Source organism: Sparus aurata, chromosome 17 (assembly GCF_900880675.1).
Source record: "Sparus aurata chromosome 17, fSpaAur1.1, whole genome shotgun sequence".
NCBI classification, from domain to species: Eukaryota; Metazoa; Chordata; class Actinopteri; order Spariformes; family Sparidae; genus Sparus; species Sparus aurata.
This window is the reverse complement of record NC_044203.1, coordinates 155,962-176,263: the sequence shown is the minus strand read 5'-3', so window position 1 is coordinate 176,263 and position 20,302 is coordinate 155,962. Positions and strand designations below refer to the sequence as shown.

Sequence of the window (20,302 nt, the reverse complement as noted above, 5' to 3'; positions counted from 1 at the left end):
TTTTGGACGCCATTTTGAAATATTGCCAATCTTCGTACTTAAATTATCTCCTCCTACAGATGTAACACCACCGACTTCAAAGTCACTTAGTAGCATCCTCTGACCTTGAAGATGAAAAGTTATTAAAATCTTTATCCTACGTCATTCCTGCTGGCAGTTGCGGAGCCCGCCATAACAATCCTTCGCCATGAAGCATCAAGTCCTGATATCTCCTTCATACTATTTCCTGGCTCGGCCAAATCTAGAGGGAATCTAGAGGGAGTCGCCCTGAATAGATCTGTGCATCAATACTGTGTCATATCCATAGCGCCACCCACTGGAAACCCACTGGAAACATGAAGTAAGTTTTATCGCAGTCAATTTTGGCGCCCTACATGCATGTACATGAATGAAATTTGGCATGCATGTGTGTTATGAGAAGATGCACAAATGACTCATTTACACCCACACTCTCAGTCCAACAGGAAGTGGTCTATTTAGCTTAGAAGCACATGAATGTATGATGTACGTGATACAAGTCGCCACTAGATGGCACTGTTGTCTTTCAAGGCACATGTATCCTATCTAGATAACCTCTGAATGATTCCATTCAATTCCAGTAAGTCAGCCGCATATTCATCAGATTTTATTGAAACTTCAAAAGGTGGCAGCATGCACTTCTTGGAATAAAAACTGGTAAACAAAGCAGAACTTAGATAAAAAGCTTGACACTGATAGACAGCCATAAATACATTTTTGAAAGAGGGCAAGTGAAGCATTATTCTGCACATATTTATGTGCAGTGATGACAAACATAGTCAGATGTACATGGCATTTGCAGGTAGTTTTGTCTGAATTGCACGTTACAACAGGGCATATTTGAATGGTAATGGGTTGAGCCACATAATGGATAAGTGAGTGGTAGTGAGCCACAGCACACAATTTTCAAATAAGCCAATTTGCTAAGAATGCCATTTGCGTGTTGTGTCTGCCCTGTCAATGTGGCACACAACAAGATGTGTGTAGTTGTGATTCTGCCCAACTCTTCCACGATGTTTCATATCGAAGTGAATTCCACTTCGATATGAAACAACTGAGTGAGTTCTTTGGTTAAACACCGCTACTGCAGGACGCTCGTCAAACCTGGTCACTTGACCGCTGTCCCTTTCCAAAAGGAAGAATCACATCTGGCTGCACTCCACTACCTATCTAAATCTGTGGCATTCCACTTCCATCCACCCCTATGATGCGCTGCCTTCCTGCCTTCACGGTGACAACAGAAGGCAGTGTCTTATCTGCGCCGGTGGTCGAGTGGTTGGAGTGCATGCCACATACGCAGTGGACCCAGGTTTGAATTTAGGGCGGAGGAAGTTTACTGCAAGCCACAACCCCCCCTTCTCTGTCCCACTTCCAATCTAGAGAAGGCCGTAACACTTCACACAACGTAACGGTGCAGAATCGATTGTCAAAACGTACCCGATTGTTAAATGTTTTAGAAATCATTCACCTGCAGCCCATTAGGATTCTGTGGATTGCACGAAGTTGTTCTGACTTCACCTGAAAGCGCTTGATACTGGCAGGGGCAACCCACCGCATTACAAACACATGTTGGGAGAAGAGGCTGATATTCACCCTCGGCGTGCACCGTCCAAAACGCAGGCGGTTGCCGCCTCCGTGAACAACGATCGAGGAACGGGGCTTAAGCCGCGGCGCGTTTGGACGGCGGCACGCCCCGACGCGCGCGCGGACTGCGAGGGCCCGTTCATCACTGCTTGCAGTTTTAATTAGGGCCCGAGCAGGTCATCGACCTGTGAGGTCCCTATTGTAATTGGAAGGACTAGTGTACCGCTTTAACTGCAGTTTTGGAGGCCTGAACATACCCAAAAACTCACCAAATTTGGAATATACGTCACATCTAGTGAAAAATTTGATAATTTAATGCCGTTGGGCGAGGTCGTGACCTGCGGGCTCTGTAGCGCCCCCTAATGTTCCTCCCTGCCTTCCACATGCACGTAGATGAACGAAATTCGGTACGCTGATTCATCGTGAGCAGACGCACAAAAAAGTCTGTGGGGACCATACTGTCACTCCAACAGGAAGTCAGCTATTTAGATGTGTGGCGGCGTTTTTGTCCAATTCATGCCTACTTTGAAAATTATCTTGTCCTAGAGCTTAAACACCACAGTCTTAAAATTGACTCAGTAATTTTCTTCATGTCTTGAAGAACAAAAGTTATTAAAATCTTTCAGCTGCGACATACTTTAGTGGGCGGGGCAGTGGAAACCATTTTTTTCCCTCGCGGTCAAGCATCGAGGCTTTATAACTTCAACATACAATTTCCTATCCACACCAAACTGCTCGTAAGTGTAGAGGGTGTCTCCCCGAACACATCTCAGCATCAATACTTAGTCTGCCATTTTGATTTTGGCCGTCATGTTGAAATATTGACAATCTTCGTACTTAAATTATCTCCTCCTACAGACGTAACGCCACCGACTTCAAAGTCACTCAGTAGCATCCTCTGACCTTGAAGATGAAAAGCTATTAAAATCTTTATCCTACGTCATACCTGCTGGCCACAGTGGAGCGGGAAATTCGAATCCTTCGCCGTAAAGCATCGTGTCCTCATAACTTCTTCATACAATTTCCTATCTCGGCCAAATCTCTCAGGAATGCAGAGGGAGTCGCCCTGATGAGATCTGTGTGGTCATGGGGCGTGGCGGTGACGTATGGGCTCTGTAGCGCCCCCTATTGTGATGCCCCACCTCCTACTTGTACATAGAAGGACGCAAATCGGTACGCACCTTCATCATGACCAGACGCACAAAAAACCCATTTGGATGCTTACTCTCACTACAACAGGAAGTCAGTTATTTAGATGTGTGGCGGAATTTTTGACAAATTCATGCCGACTTAGAAAATTATCTTGTCCTAGAGCTTAAACACCACAGTCTTCACATTAACTCAGTAATTTTCTTCATGCCTTGGAGAACAAAAGTTATTAAAATCTTTCAGCTGCGACATGCTTTAGTGGGCGGGGCGATGGAAACCATTTTTTCCCCTCGCGGTCAAACATCAAGGCTTTATAACTTTAACATACAATTACCTATCCACACCAAACTTCTATTTAGTGTAGAGGCTGTCTCCCCAAATAAATCTCAGCATCAATACTAAGTCGGCCATTTTGATTTTGGACGCCATTTTGAAATATTGCCAATCTTCGTACTTAAATTATCTCCTCCTACAGATGTAACACCACCGACTTCAAAGTCACTCAGTAGCATCCTCTGACCTTGAAGATGAAAAGTTATTAAAATCTTTATCCTACGTCATTCCTGCTGGCAGTTGCGGAGCCCGCCATAACAATCCTTCGCCATGAAGCATCAAGTCCTGATATCTCCTTCATACTATTTCCTGGCTCGGCCAAATCTAGAGGGAATCTAGAGGGAGTCGCCCTGAATAGATCTGTGCATCAATACTGTGTCATATCCATAGCGCCACCCACTGGAAACCCACTGGAAACATGAAGTAAGTTTTATCGCAGTCAATTTTGGCGCCCTACATGCATGTACATGAATGAAATTTGGCATGCATGTGTGTTATGAGAAGATGCACAAATGACTCATTTACACCCACACTCTCAGTCCAACAGGAAGTGGTCTATTTAGCTTAGAAGCACATGAATGTATGATGTACGTGATACAAGTCGCCACTAGATGGCACTGTTGTCTTTCAAGGCACATGTATCCTATCTAGATAACCTCTGAATGATTCCATTCAATTCCAGTAAGTCAGCCGCATATTCATCAGATTTTATTGAAACTTCAAAAGGTGGCAGCATGCACTTCTTGGAATAAAAACTGGTAAACAAAGCAGAACTTAGATCAAAAGCTTGACACTGATAGACAGCCATAAATACATTTTTGAAAGAGGGCAAGTGAAGCATTATTCTGCACATATTTATGTGCAGTGATGACAAACATAGTCAGATGTACATGGCATTTGCAGGTAGTTTTGTCTGAATTGCACGTTACAACAGGGCATATTTGAATGGCAATGGGTTGAGCCACATAATGGATAAGTGAGTGGTAGTGAGCCACAGCACACAATTTTCAAATAAGCCAATTTGCTAAGAATGCCATTTGCGTGTTGTGTCTGCCCTGTCAATGTGGCACACAACAAGATGTGTGTAGTTGTGATTCTGCCCAACTCTTCCGCGATGAACGAAGTGAATTCCACTTCGATATGAAACAACTGAGTGGGTTCTTTGGTTAAACACCGCTACTGCAGGACGCTCGTCAAACCTGGTCACTTGACCGCTGTCCCTTTCCAAAAGGAAGAATCACATCTGGCTGCACTCCACTACCTATCTAAATCTGTGGCATTCCACTTCCATCCTCCCCTATGATGCGCTGCCTTCCTGCCTTCACGGTGACAACAGAAGGCAGTGTCTTATCTGCGCCGGTGGTCGAGTGGTTGGAGTGCATGCCACATACGCAGTGGACCCAGGTTTGAATTTAGGGCGGAGGAAGTTTACTGCAAGCCACAACCCCCCCTTCTCTGTCCCACTTCCAATCTAGAGAAGGCCGTAACACCTCACACAACGTAACGGTGCAGAATCGATTGTCAAAACGTACCCGATTATTAAATGTTTTAGAAATCATTCACCTGCAGCCCATTAGGATTTCTGTGGATTGCACGAAGCTGTTCTGACTTCACCTGAAAGCGCTTGATACTGGCAGGGGCAACCCACCGCGTTACAAACACACGTTGGGAGAAGAGGCTGATATTCACCCCCGGCGTGCACCGTCCCAAACGCAGGCGGTTGCCGCCTCCGTGAACAACGATCGAGGAACGGGGCTTAAGCCGCGGCGCGTTTGGACGGCGGCACGCCCCGACGCGCGCGTGGACTGCGAGGGCCCGTTCATCACTGCTTGCAGTTTTGATTCTTCATTATTATTATTATTCCTCTGCGCTTTGACTGCAGTTTTGGAAGCCTGAGCATGCCCAAAAAGTCACCAAATTTGGAATATACGTCACATCTGGCGAAAAATTTGATAATTTAATGTCGTTGGGCGAGGTCGTGACCTGCGGGCTCTGTAGCGCCCCCTAAAGTTCAGCCCCGCCTCCCACAAGTGCGTAGAAGAACGAAAATCAATACGCTGGTTCCTCATGACCAGACGCACAAAAAATCGTCTTGGAGCGATACCGTCACTCCAACAGGAAGTCAGTTATTTAGATGTGTGGCGGCGTTTTTGTCCAATTCATGCCTACTTTGACAACGAACTTGTCCTAGAGCTTAAACACGACAGTCTTCACATTATCTCAGTAATTTTCTTCATGCCTTGGAGAACAAAAGTTATTAAAATCTTTCAGCTCCGAGATACTTTAGTGGGCGGGGCGACGGAAACCATTTTTTCTCCTCGCGGTCAACCATCGAGGCTTTATAACTTCAACATACAATTTCCTATCCACACCAAACTTCTCATAAGTGGAGATGCTGTCTCCCTGAACACATCTCAGCATCAATACTAAGTCGGCCATTTTGATTTTGGCCGCCATGTTGAAATATTGCCAATCTTCGTACTTAAATTAACTCCTCCTACAGATGTAACGCCACCGACTTCAAAGTCACTCAGTAGCATCCTCTGACCTTGAAGATGAAAAGTTATTAAAATCTTTATCCTACGTCATACCTGCTGGCCACAGTGGAGCGGGCAATTGGAATCCTTCGCCGCAAAACATCGTATCCTCATAACTTCTTCATACAATGTCTTATCCCGGCCAAATCTCTAAGGAATGCAGAGGGTGTCGCCCTGATGAGATCTGTGTAGTCATGGGGCGTGGCCGTGACGCGTGGGCTCTGTAGCGCCACCTATTGTGATGCCCCGCCTCCTACATGTAACATAGAAGGACGAAAATTGGTACGCATATTCCTCATGACCGGACGCACAAAAAACCCATTTGGACCCCTAGTGTCAGTCCAACAGGAAGGCAGCCATGTAGATGTGTGGCGGCGTTTTTGTCCAAATCATGCCAACTTTGAAAATTATCTTGTCCTAGAGCTTAAACACCACAGTCTTCAAATTAACTCAGTAATTTCCTTCATGGCTTGAAGAACAAAAGTTATTAAAATCATTCAAATGCGCGATGGTTATGTTGGCCGTTCGGTGGAAACCATTTTGTCCTCACGCCGTCAAGCATCGAGGCTTCATAACTTCAACATACAATTTCCTATCCACACCAAACTGCTTGTAACTGTAGAAGCTGTCTCCCCAAACAAATCTCAGCATCAATACTTAGTCTGCCATTTTGCGTTTGGCCGCCATGTTGAATTACGCCAATCTTCATACTTAAATTATCTCCTCCTACAGATGTAACACCCCCGACTTCAAAGTCACTCAGTAGCATCCTCTGACCTTGAAGATGAAAAGTTATTAAAATCTTTATCCTAAGTCATACCTGCTGGCAGTTGCGGAGCCCGCCATAACAATCCTTCGTCATGAAGCATCAAGTGCTGATATCTCCTTCATACTATTTCCTAGCTCGGCCAAATCTAGAGGGAATCTAGAGGGAGTCGCCCTGAATAGATCTGTGCATCAATACTGTGTCATATCCATAGCGCTACCCACTGGAAACATAAATTAGTTTTTATCTCATTCCATTAGGGCTCCTACAAGCTGTGAGTGACACAAGTCGCCACTAGATGGCAGTGTTGTCTTTCAAGTCACAGGTGTCCTTTGTTCTTTGCAACCTCTGGATAACCTCTAGATTATTCCATTCCATGGCAGGAATTCAGCCTCAAATGTATCAGATTTTATTGAAACTTCAAAATGTGGCTGCATGCACTTTATGGAATAAAAACTAGCAAACAAAGGAGACATTAGATCAAAAGCTTGACATTCATAGACAGCCATACATACATTTTGGTAAGGAGGCAAGTGAAGCATCATTTGACACTCATTTATCTGCAGTGATGACAAACATAGTCAGATGTACATGGCATTTGCAGGCAGTTTTGTCTGACTTGCACATTACAACATGGCATAATTGGACGGTAATGTTTAGAGCCACATAATGGATAAGTTAGTGGTAGTAAACTACAGCACACAATTTTCAATCAAGCCAATTTGCTAAGAATGCCATTTGTGTGTTGTGTCTGCCCTCTCAGTGTGGCACACAACAAGATGTGTGTAGTTGTGTTTCCGACCAACATTTCCAAGATGCACAAAGTGGCTTCCCCTGCCATTTTAAACAACTGAGTGATTTCTTTGGATAAAAGCCCCATATTATATTGTTTTTCTAAATGTCACACAGCTGTCAGAGGTCCAACAACTCTGTATTTGTTCTCACCCCAAACACATCCGTGGTCCTGCATTCCTATGAAGGTAGATTTGTGTCTTTATTATTCAATCAAAAAAAAGTTTGCTTCAATCAAAATATATATTTTCAATGAAAAAAACCTTCACTTCAATCAAAAAAACCCTTTTCAATCAAAGAAAAAAAGTGTTTGAATGCAAAAATATAGTTGAGACTCAATGCATTTGAACACTGTTTTTCTTTGACTGAAAATGTTTTTCATGTTTGAAGCAACTTTTTTGATTGAAGTAATACTGTTTTGTGTCATTATGGGTAGGACATTTGTGTCTTTATAATTCAATCAAAAAAGAAGTGGCTTCAAACAACAACAAAAAAATTCCCATTAAAAAAATCACTTCAATAAAAAAAAAACCACTTTTTCAATCATGGATAAAAAGTTTTTAAATGCAAAAAATATTTGAGACTCAAAAAATTGCATTTGAACACTTTTTTTGATTGAAAATGTTTTCTTTGATTGAAGTAATCTCTTTTGTGTTTGGGCCATATTATGGGTAGGACATTTGTGTCTTAATTATTATTATCCCAAAAAAGTTGCTTCAATCAAAAAAAATATTTTCAATCAGAGAAAAAACTGTTCAAATGCAAAAATAAAATTGAATCCCCCCCTAAAAAAATAAATACAATGATTTGAAGTGTTGTTGTTTTTTATTGAAAATATTTTTTTCGATTTGAAGTGATTGTTTCTTTGAATGAAGTGAAAAAAGTTTTGAAGTCGTTTTTTTTAAATTGAATTATTTTGACACAAACATCCCGCAGTGGGCGGGTGCTTCCCCATTGGTCAGACATGTTTGAGTGACAAGTGGCTACACCAACGACGTCTTTCTGACAAGGAAGTCATGGCCGCCAGCAAGCCAGGGAGCAGTGGTGCTGGAGTTGTTAACTACAGCATTAAAATGATTGCTGTCATGTTATTAGCCTACTCTGTTTGATATTTCAATTAAACATGAAGCTTGCTAACTTAGTTCACGTTGACTAATTTGTGTGATGGTGTTAGATATCTAACGCCGTCATATTGTTAGGCAGGCTAGCTAATAACGTTAGCCGATGGCCCTGCACACTGAATGACCTAAGTACAGAGGCTTGCTATGTGCTAGTGCAATGCTATGTTATAATAAGTAACGTCATTAGTGGTCAAACAACAGTCCACAGGCCAACTGTTGCCCGCAGCGCTGCCTGTTTAGCAGCAACAGATCATGCAGAGCCTGAGTCTATCTTCTCACACAGCTCAGTGCAGTGACTGCGGTCAAGCCAGCTGTGAACAACAACCGAGCAACGGGGCTTAAGCCGCGGCGCGTTTGGACGGCGGCACGCCCTGACGTGCGCGCGGACTGCGAGGGCCCGTTCATCACTGCGCGCAGTTTTAATTTTTCTAATGATTATTATTTTTCTTCTCGCAAAATGATTGCATTTTTCACTGCCTGAACATACCCAAAAACTCACCAAACTTGGAACATAAGTCACACCTGGCGAAAAATTTTATAATCTGTTGTCGTCCTGAATTTCCACCACTAGGTGGCGCTGTTATTAAGGAAAGCGCGTTTTGGCTAATAACTCCCATATACTTTGTCACACATTCAAAAACCATATATCCACGCGTTCAGTGAATTGGGCTGAATCTTGTGGTATAGGCCACGGCCATTTCCGCCTACCGTTTTTTTTCGCTACATCGCAAAATGTCGAAAACCTACTTTTTCGAACTCCTCCCAGGCGATTTCACCAATTTGCACAAAACTTGGCACACAGCATCTGTGGACCCTCCTGACATAAAGTTATTAAAAGAATTTTAATAGGCCACACAATACTCAAGTTATTAAATAACAAATTCCTGCAGATTTGGTTCCAACAGGAAGTTTTGCATATCTCCACATTGGTGTGGTCTAATGACATGAAACTCAGGATACTACTTCCCCATGAGCCCCTGAGGCCCTGTGCAAAATATTAGACGATGACCACAAGGTGGCGCTCTTTAAATTGATGTATTTTATATCTCCACAACGGTTCATCGGAATAAGAGGAAACTTGGTACATATATTGTCAGTGCCCTCCTGAGGACAGCTGACGAAGGGTTTACCAATCCGCAACTAGGTGGCGCTCTGGTGCCAGTTTAATTTTGTAATTGGCCCTGTGCCCACACCATAACACTTATGGAAATGAAATTCATAGAGGTACTATAGAATGGCCCCTGTGACTAACTCACCAAAAATGACCACCAGGTGGCGCTATTTTCAATGCAAAAGCGTTTTTGGCTCATAACTCCCACTTAATATGTTGCATATTATCAAACCTCATCCCTATGTGTTCCCTGCATTCAGCTGAATTGTTTGGTGTAGGCCCCGCCCACTTCGCAACAAATTTAAAACCTACTTTTTCGAACTCCTCCTAGGCAATTTGAGTGATTTGCACCAAACTTTGCGTGAAGCATCTGTGGACCCTCCTGACAGAAAGTTATCAAAAGAATTTTGATAGTCCATAAAACGCCTGAAATATAAAATGACAAATTCCTGCATATTGTGTTGAAAACAGTCAATCTTGCATATCTTTACAAAATACTATCCGATTATCACATAAATGTTCATGATTGTGTGGTATCGCCTATTGATGGTCTGTGTAAAATTTGGTGAAAATCGGCCAAGAGATGGCGCTCTGGTCGCAGTCTAATCATTTTGAATGGAAAGTAAATGGGGAAATCTTCAAGTCCTCTTCAAAACTCATTGACCTTCAACCTCTCCTTGTCCCTTATACTTTGTGCTAGACACACCATTCTAACTTTTAAAGAGTCAGAAGACCTCAAACTATTGGGCATGTATTCAGTTTTTAAAAAACTTGTACGGTTTTCAAATCATCACAGTTTTAGTTTTAAAGATTTTTAGGCCATCTTCTGATTTTATAATGGGTGTGTATTGCACAGTGTTGGGCATGTTACTTTTAAAAAGTAATTAGTTATAGTTACTAGTTACTTCTCCCAAAAAGTAACTGAGTAAGTAACAGAATTAGTCCACTATAAAAGTAATTAGTTACCAGGAAATTAACTATTGCGTTACTTTTATTTCTTCCCCCTTTTGAGCTCGGCAGTCATTTTAGCTACTTGGCATCTATATATGTATTTAGAAAATGGCCTGCTATCATCATCAACAGCGTCAGCAACAGAGTTTTGTCCAGTGTTAGTTTTGTAAAAGCGTGTGCCGTTGAGAGATGCCTCATCAGATCAGAGTTGCTTACAACGGACATGGTCAAAGGAGATTAAAGCAATGTCTGTACTTCCACTTTGAAAACATTAACTTTCTCTCTGTACTCGCCATTGCCGCAGTTCCCCTCTGCTAGTTTGAGTGTGTGTGTGTGGCTTGTGTGTACACCGAACATTGCCACTGATTGGCTTAAGAACTCTCAATCAACGTGAGAGAACCAATCATCATCACTTATGTGGTTGTCTCACTCCTCCCTCCTCGGAGGAAAAGAAATACAGCTCTGCAGCTCCGGTGGCTGAGAGCCGAGATGGATGACAACTGCTTCAGTGATCAGCTTCAGTTTGTCACGCCCCACATTTAATAGTCGGTAAGGGTAACGGCGTTGTAACGATGGAAATAGTAATATTGGTTAGATTACCTGTTACTGAAAAAAAGTAATACTGTTAGTAACGCCGTTTATTCTAACGCCGTTATTCCCAACACTGGTATTGCGTGAACTAGAATGCGTGACATCATAGCTACAGTGGAGAGCAGCTGGATGAACTGGAGAAAAAATTCTCTTCAGCTTAATTTGGATCCCACATCTTTCACTTCACACAGACAATGTATACATAGACATGTAGGAAATCTTGTTGGCTTTCAGCTTATGGTCTTATTTCAGATGTAGGACTTACACTTTTGGCTGTTAAAGCCCCAGAGGGACAAGCACAACAGCAACTCGCCCATGAGCTGCAATTTCCTCCTCTTCAGATTTCATCATGCAGCAGGTGACATCTCACATCCCATCATTTAATCAATTCTTCTCTGTCCGGGCTGGATTCTCTGGACTTTTTCCTCTCCCAAGAGAACCACTGTGCTTGACAGAGTGGTGGCACACAGACTCCCAAGAGCAAACAGAGTGTAAGATGGAACTTCCATATCTGTGCAGTGAACACTGTTTTAGCACAAACGTGACATCATCCAGTGTTTTGAAACCATTAGGGGAGTCTGAGCCTACCACTGTGCGAGAAGCTGGAAGGTTTGTAAGGCTACTGGAGGATGACTCTTGCAGCTTCTTCCTGAACCTATCTCATTGCATCATGCCTCGTGTGCACATTCTCTTCAGCCAGCTCAAGAGGCGGACCATCGACTCAGTCTTTGTCCGGGGAATTATACAGCAGTTCACACAATTTTTCTGACTTCAGCGTACATTATTTCACACCGACAATAGCAGGCCACCGAATTATAAAGCAACGACTTCCTCAGCGTAAGGTGTTGCTCGAGCATGCCCCGACTGCGGCATGCATCGACAGCAGCATGCCCAGACGCGCGTGGACTGCGAGGGCCCGTTCAACGCTGCTTGCAGCTTTAATTGTTCTTGTATTTAGTAACTAAGACAGATCATTCGGCCGGCGTTTCTTTCCACGTTATTTTTATAAAAGAAACCTAATCGATATATGTTCGGAGCTCCGTAATAACCAGCTCAAGAAAGAGACTCTGACCAGAACTCGTGATTATTATAAAGTCGGTGCAGTTAACTGCTCAAGAAGCCGTGAAGAAATCCACAGCCTAAAGAAGAAATAGCACCCGATCGTCTCCGGCCGCATCCAGCGCTCTCAAGCAAGAACACTGCTGGGCCAAGAGCTGTCCTCAGGTGAACCGGGACGGTATCGCTATCCAGCGGCTCTGAAACCGCCAGACAGTCCGGAGTCCGGGACCCCGCTCTTCTTAAACCAAGTAGGCTAAACATTTCACACGACAAGAGTCACACTCGAATGAGATCAGAGTTGGTGTTTGTGGAAGCTTCGAATATATATAGACATATATCACAAATTCAAAGCCCTCGCCATATCGCCTCGATAGAATAAACATTAATTCTGTAGTGGTAGATTATCGGTTAGTTACACTAAAATCCACCATTGTTTAAAATTAATCTTGTCCTCATTTTATTTCATAATTCCACAATTTCTGTTAATGTTGTCACCCATTTGAATTATTACTTCACATCCTTTATTCTGCCTTTATTTAGTAAATAAACATATTTAACCGTATGTCGTTGTCTGTGCTCTTTTAATTTGAAGTGAGAAATCGATGGTATCGTGGAAAGAATTCATGACTTCAGAATAGGAGCAAATTGAAATTCAACAGATCAATTCGAGACTGATCTTTTGTGTTCAAGCCAAACTTGGACAGTTAATATTCTGGCTAGTTCCCTCCGAGCTAGTCGCACAGAGAATCATCGGAGGTGGTGCCCCGTCTAAAAGTATAATTAATTACCAGTAATTAATTATCCCTTTTATCAAAGTAGTGTCTCCTACATCATACATACACAGATCAGGCATAACATTATGACCACCTGCCTAATATTGTGTCGGTCCCCTTTTGCTGCAAAAACAGCCCAGACCCATCGAGGCATGGACTCCACTAGACCCCTGAAGGTGTGCTGTGGTATCTGGCACCAAGATGTTAGCAGCAGATCCTTTAAGTCCTATAAGTTGTGAGGTGGGGCTTCCATGGATCGGACTTGTTTGTCCAGCACATCCCACAGATGCTCGATTGGATTAAGATCTCGGGAACTTGGAGGCCAAGTCAACACCTCAGACTTGTTGTTGTGTTCCTCAAACCATTCCTGAACAATTTTTGCTTTCTGGCACGGCGCATTATCTGGCTGAAGAGGCCACAGCCATCATGGAATACTGTTTCCATGAAGGGTGTACATGGGCTGCAACAATGCTTAGGTAGGTGGTACGTGTCATAGTAACATCCACATTACCCAATGTTTCCCAGCAGAGCATTGCCCAAAGCATCACACTGCCTCCGCCAGTATAACTTCTTCCCATAGTGCACCTGGTGCCTTTGGTTCCCCAGGTAAGCGACGCACATGCACCCGGCCACCCACATTGGAGATGCTCTGACCCAGTCGTCTAGCCATCACAAATTGGCCCATATCAAACTCACTCAAATCCTTACACTTGCACATTTTTCCTGCTTCTAACACATCAACTTTGAGGACATGTTCACTTGTTGCCCATTATATCCCACCCACTAGCAGGTCCCATGCTGAAGAGAGTCAGTGGTCATAATGCTATGTCTGATAGGTGTACATTCATGCACTGATGGTGGTGGCTGTCATGCAAGGTGCCGACCAGCACATCAGGAGCAGTTTGGGGTTCAGTATCTTACCCAAGGACACTTCGAAATGCAGACCAGGGCAATCGAACTAATTGATAATCAATTTTGAATCCAGAATCGATTCGAATCGAAGATTGATTCTGGATCAAATCAAAGACCTAAGAATCAAATCTGAATCGGATCGTGATATTTCCAAAGATTCACACACATTTTGGATTGAAGTGTCCATGCATCTCTGTATTGGAGAAAATTATGTGTTCAGTTGGATAGGTGGTTCATGCATGCATGCAAATTACATTATTAATTCATGCTATTAATTCACGCACACTGGGTATGTGCATGTCTGTGTGAACATGAAGCAGACTGTTCTCTCAGCAGTTAGTTTCTTAGATCCAAAAAAGTGACAAACAAAACAAAGGAATACTGAAAATTAAGACAAAAAGATTATAAAATGCAGAATTTAACAGTACAGCAACACCTGTACTGTATTATCCATATCCATGTCATGGGTCAGTGGTGTGATAAATCAGGGAGGACATGTTGTGACTGATAACTGATACACTTAAACATCCATTAGAGAGATGGCAGTCACATGAAATAAATATGGAACAGAAGCAGGAGCTCAATGTACATTCAGGGCTATGTAAGCACAAACATAACTATAAAGCCATGTGTATGCATGGTCTTGTGCATATATTTCAGCTTGTCATCATAGGAAAATGTTGTTTTCGAGACATCTGCTGAAGGGGAAACTTTAACAGGTATGTATATTTCTGTCTGTAGACAGTTTTGGTCACAATAGTGCCACAATAGTGCAAGATGCAGTCACGAAAATTTAAGTAAGGGCCTCAGAAAGAGTGGGGCAGGACAAAGAGAAGGGGCATTGGCGTCCTTAGCCTATATAGGTTTCAAGTTGTGGATCACTGTATCCAAGTTCCAATAATTCTTTTCAATTCAAGTGTAGCTGGTATTGTTTTCACCATGTCTGTCTGCTTGGCTCAATCCCAATGACCGCACTCACAGATTTTGGCCCAATCTCATTTACCGCCCATTGCCCCAACCACTTAGCCCTATCCCTCCATTTTGCACATTCTCATCTAGGGGTAGGATGTTCTGAATCTTGCTGGGATAGAGGGGTTTTAAGTATGTTGCCAGGTGTGTCACTGAGAAAAAAATGAAGGCCAAGTTTGAAGATGGGTCTGACCCTTGATTATTGTTTCTATGTGTATGCATGAATGAATGAATGAATGAATGAATGCTTTATTTCAAACATGTGAATAGTGCATTACACTTGAAGCACTAGACGATAAAACCCTTTGTATGTTTGAAAAGGAGTAGGAAGAAGCATTAGCTTATTAATTCCTACCCCTTCGCCATTTAGTACCTAGTAGTATAGGTTATCTTACTTCCTGTGTTCCTTTTTTTTTTTTTTTTCACCAACAAACAACAACACCATAACCGCTTGTGTCAAAATAAATAACATAAATGACAAGTATGGCAAAATGTGAGAACCCTAGTGTTTGTCATACCCCTCTTCTTCCCTGTACCTTGTAAATACCATCTGTTTGTACCACTGTTTGAATTTGCTCATGGTTGGACATTGTTTGAGCTCCTCCGCTAGTCTGTTCCACAGTTTCACTCCACATATTGAAAAGCAAAAGGTTTTTAAAGTTGAGCGTGCATACAGATGTTTTAGATTCAGTTCCCCCCTCAGATTATATCCCCCTTCTCTCGGAAAAAAACATGCTTGAAAATTTACTGGTAGTATGTTGTTTGTTGCCCTGTACATGATTTGTGCGGTTTGGAAGCTTACCAGATCAGTGAGTTTTAGTATTTTTGATTTTAAGAATAAGGGGTTAGTGTGTTCTCTGTAACCAGTGTTATGAATTATCCTGATTGCTCTTTTTTGCAGAATCGACAGTGGTTGTAGTGTAGATTTATAAGTATTGCCCCAAATCTCTGCACAGTAGCTCAAATACGGTAATATCAGTGAACTGTAAAGAATGTGGAGTGATTTGTGGTCCAGAAAGTGTTTTGCCTCACTTAGTACTGAGATGCTCCGTGACAGTTTGCTTCGAACATGCTTTATGTGAGGTTTCCATGTTATTTTTTCATCCATAATTACACCCAGAAATTTATTTTCATGTACCCTTGCAATGTCAACACCATCTATCTGTATTATTGCTTGAGTGTTCATTTACAGTTCCCAAATAACATGAATTTGGTTTTGTTTAAATTTAAAGATAATTTGTTTCTATCAAACCACCTCTTTAATTTACGCATTTCTTCAGTGATACACCCCAGAAGCTCCTGTAAATTCTTCCCTGAGCAAAACATGTTTGTGTCGTCTGCAAATAGCACCAATTTCAATATATTAGAGACGTTACATATTAGGGGTGGGACGATACGGGTAACTCACAATTCTATACTGTGACGATATTTGGCCCACGATAATGATAATATCATGATACACGATATCTGCAATATTCGATATATTAGAAAAATTTCATCAACGATATATCATGATATGTGACTGAAAAATAAAAAATAAAAAGGAAAACGTCTTATGCATCTATTGCATTTATTTTATTTTATTTTCTATAAATTTAATATGCCTTTATGTGTCCAGGTTGACCCAAAGCACTTTTATGTTCCCACTTCCCAGGTACTGGATAGGTGAACATAACTCTGCACATAATTGGTTGCATACTAAAATGTGCCCAATATTTCATTTAATTTTTATGTTATTCTTATCTTGTTTAGCTATTGTTAAACTAAAACGGGCCCAAGTTTAAATAAAACAAGCGCCCCCCCCGGCGGACGGTGACGAGTGTCCGTTCGTCCGTCGGTCCCCCGGCTGACGCCGGTCGGACGGACAAACCCCCCGCTGACAGCGATAACGACCGCACCAGTGTTCTCCCGTCATCTGTTTCGTATAAGCCAAAGTGGGTCCACATTTTAGAGTGGAAACTAGCGGGTGGGTCTTTGATTTGTTTTTCGTATTTTCCGCCATTCTTGCATCTGTTCTTCTTGTGTTGGTAACTCGTCTTCTTCACCGGCCGCTGCTTACGCCTACTTTACCCTCATTTGCGGGATTAGCGCCCCCACAAACAGGACAGGAGAGATTAAGTACTGACGGTGACAACGGGGTAAATCCATAATGTGTGTTGTAATAAAATATCGATATTTGCCGTCAGTGTATCAAGTATTCATTGCGACAGAGAGCACAACAATATAGATGGATAGCAGAGGAGGCTCGTCCATAGAGGCAGAGGAGGTTGGTCCTCCTCTATTTTTGAGAGGCAAGAGGAAGATCAAATTTTTTTTTTAAGAAAGAGTAACTGGTTGAAATAAATCATTACCAAATCTCAGTATCATTTATAAAATATTTTATATATATTATATCATTAAAAAAAGTTTCTTCTTTGGAAGAAAATCCACTTAAAACGGTTCAACAGCGACAGCTGCAGACGGAGGAGACAGAGCAGTCTGTGAGAGGAGCAGGGAGCAGGAAGGTGGGGGCTAGAGGAGGACGGAGGGCTTCTGTCCTCCGTGGGAGGGATCTCCTTCCATTCACTCAATGCATTTAAGATTTTTTCATGCTGATCTATGATTGGCTAAGATACGTAATTTGACGCGCTAAGGGAGGACGTCCTCCCTTACCAATCAGCAACCAGAATACAAGATTGACAGCAGGTTGGTCCAATAACAGTTCCCAAATTTCATTCTCACATTTATACATCCGTAAACAAAAAATACTACTATGTATTTTACAGCTTTCACTGCCAGCCATGCTCGGACAAGAAATATGGAGTTTTCAGCGATATTGGAATCGGTTTCAAGGAAATATAAGCACATTTCTGAAAGAAAAAAAACTGTTAGGAGAAATCAGAGAGAAGTTTTGTTTCTTTCGTACAGAGCAGCAACAAACGCACTGTCGTGAAGGTCATGCGTTGAGTGCTAAGATAGCACAGGGGGTAGCGCAGTTACCTGCTAATCAGGTGACTGGGGTTCGAATCCCGCAAGAGATAGAAGTTTTTTTTTTTTTTTTTTTGTCTTGTATATTAGCTTTTTAATGAAATGTTATTTAAAGAAGTCTTGTAAGTCATTGTTTTATTGCTTAATTTTCATTGAATATAAGAAAGTAGGGTTAATTAGTTGACTTGGATAAATTTTCCTCCTGTCCTCCCCAATTTTTTCAGTCACCAGCCGCCACTGATGGATAGATAGATAGATAGATAGATAGATAGATAGATAGATAGATAGATAGATAGATAGAATTACTTTAATGATCCCAGACTGGGAAATTATTTATTTATTTTTACAATATATTGCAATATTTATTTTTTTTCCCACCTCTATTACATATATCATTTATATATAGAATAAACAGTTTGGGACCCATCATTTTAACATGTGGGCCCAATCGATTTAAGAAATCACTCTCTCTCTGTGAAAGACTGCAGTTCCCACATGTGAAGCTGATACACAACAAACTGCTGTCAAAGATGCCTCTTCTGATATTGATTTAAAAGCACTGATTTTTGTCATTTATTTTTTTCAGTCATTTAGATGACTATAATTTTCTTTTTGCGTTAACATTGACTAGGACACATTTTTTTTCTTTTGATAATCGTTTCAGTAAATTCTGATTTTATTCCCTTGTGGTTCTGTGTTGAAAAACATAAAACTTGAAAGTCAAAATGATGCAGACCTTTTATAGCAAATGTAACGTAGGCTTACCACAGAGAGGGAGGAAGTTTTACTTACATATTTCTTCTTGATGATATTCCGTTTGGGTCTGTCTGTACTCATCTTTCCAAGCAGACACTCGAGGGAACATGAATTACAGCAGCCCCCTTCTTTTGCCTTGACGCTTCCAATTTGTTATCTCTGCAGGTGTGGAGAATCCACCACTCTGTCCTGAAAAAAAAGGAGTCAAGAGTACAGACAAGCCTCAAATGTTTTCAGACAATTTTTTCTGGAAATGTTATTTTCACCTGATGGGCGAGTGAAAGTAAGGACACAAACAATCTAGAAAGAGGCTATGCACAACTGTTAGTAGAAATAGGATAGAGGGTCGGATGAGTCATAAAATTAAAGTACTATTTTCAGGAGTGCTGAAGGTCCCAAAGGCTGAGGAAAGAACATGCTCTGCAGTCTATTAATACACTACGCAGTAAACCATTGTCAAATGTTAATATTCTATTGTCCAAATGTGAGCGGATTGTAATGTGACATTATTAAAAGAATTCCCTTCTCTCTCTCTCTGTTGTCTATACAAGCCTGTGGAAGATTTGTCGAAGTAACCCCCTAACCCTGCTGTTGAGCTTTGTTTGTGAAGAAACCCTAAACCCCTAACCCTAACCCTCCCCCCATGGGGCTGCCTGCCTTCAAGATCCCTTCTTCTGGGCCCAACAAGCTGTGGAGAGCTGCAAGCTGCATTGGCAGCAGGCCCAAAGAACTTCTCACTGCAGCGACACGAGGTCCTGCCAATCTGAGGATCTGAGGAACACTAAGCAGGTTAGGACCGAGCTGCTATCCTTACAAAAGGAAAGGAGCGACCAGTTTCCTCCTCTGCCGACTTTCATCAAACCTTGCACAGCAAGAACAGTTTTGTTCAACATTGGAGCACCAACTTTCTCCTGCAACCACCAGCACCATCTCTTCAAAGACTGGTAATGTTGAACTGGGCTTAGATAGCAAACCATAGCACGACTAAGCACAGGACTTTAAACTCTGGTTGATGTAATGTGTTCAATTTATGAGTTTGTTCAATATTTTGGTGTTATTGTGACCTCAAGTCAAGTTATTGGTAGTTTGCTTAGACGGCTAATTCAACATTAGTCGAATTATGCTTCACACAGACTCAGGGTCTCTGCATGCAACTAACCATCTTCTATAACCTGGCACAACGTCACACACCCACACACACACACACACTTGTATATAGTACATGTTAGTTAGATTGTGTGTTTCCATCTTTGTGTTAAATAAAAGACCTTGAACCTTCTTGCGGTCTATTTAATATTGTACAAGAGTGAATGTTGCCAACCTCTACAATGTCAAGAACTCCAAAATCCTTCAACCATTCCTAGCTGTTATGGTAAATTTGGTTGCAGTTATTAAGTTAATTTTTAATCAGAGTTATAAACATTTCAGTACATTTCTATGAGACTGGTTTAGTAAAATTGCTATCTTTTCCCTTCTTCAAGGGTGGTGCCCCGAGGTGATCTAATGCAAATTGGATCATATTATTTATCATAATTAGGGCTGTCAAACGATTAATTTTTTTAATCACCATTAATCGCATTTTGTCCATAGTCAACTCGCGATTAATCGCAAATTAATCTAAATTTTTTTGGCACATTTCTTTCTGTTCTAAATGTACCTTAATGTATTTTTTTCATGTTCTTAACAATAGTTCTTAAAACATAAAGGGAAAATATGCTTGCTTTATGAAATTGTTTATTCAACACTTCAAATCATGCAGGATAATAAAAGGCTCAAAAAATATCCCCTCACCCTAAATGGGATCAAAACATGGTGATGTCTGCTTTTGGCGAGGGGGGGCGGTGGGCTCTCTGCATCTGGCATGTGTTTGGCTTGCAAATGATATTTGAGACTCAACGTACTTCAGTGGTAAC

At 41.7% G+C, this 20,302-nt stretch overlaps 1 protein-coding gene across 2 annotated transcripts in view; it reads right to left on the bottom strand.

The window, feature by feature from the left end:
* Nucleotides 1–20,302, bottom strand: part of LOC115567524 (uncharacterized) — a 51,888-nt gene that overhangs the window by 28,033 nt on the left and 3,553 nt on the right. For both annotated transcript variants that reach the window (XM_030394208.1, XM_030394209.1), the window contains exon 2: nucleotides 18,426–18,578. In XM_030394208.1, the coding sequence (XP_030250068.1) occupies nucleotides 18,426–18,470 (45 nt within the window). In that variant the 5' untranslated portion in view covers nucleotides 18,471–18,578. The remainder of the gene's footprint in view (nucleotides 1–18,425; nucleotides 18,579–20,302) is intronic.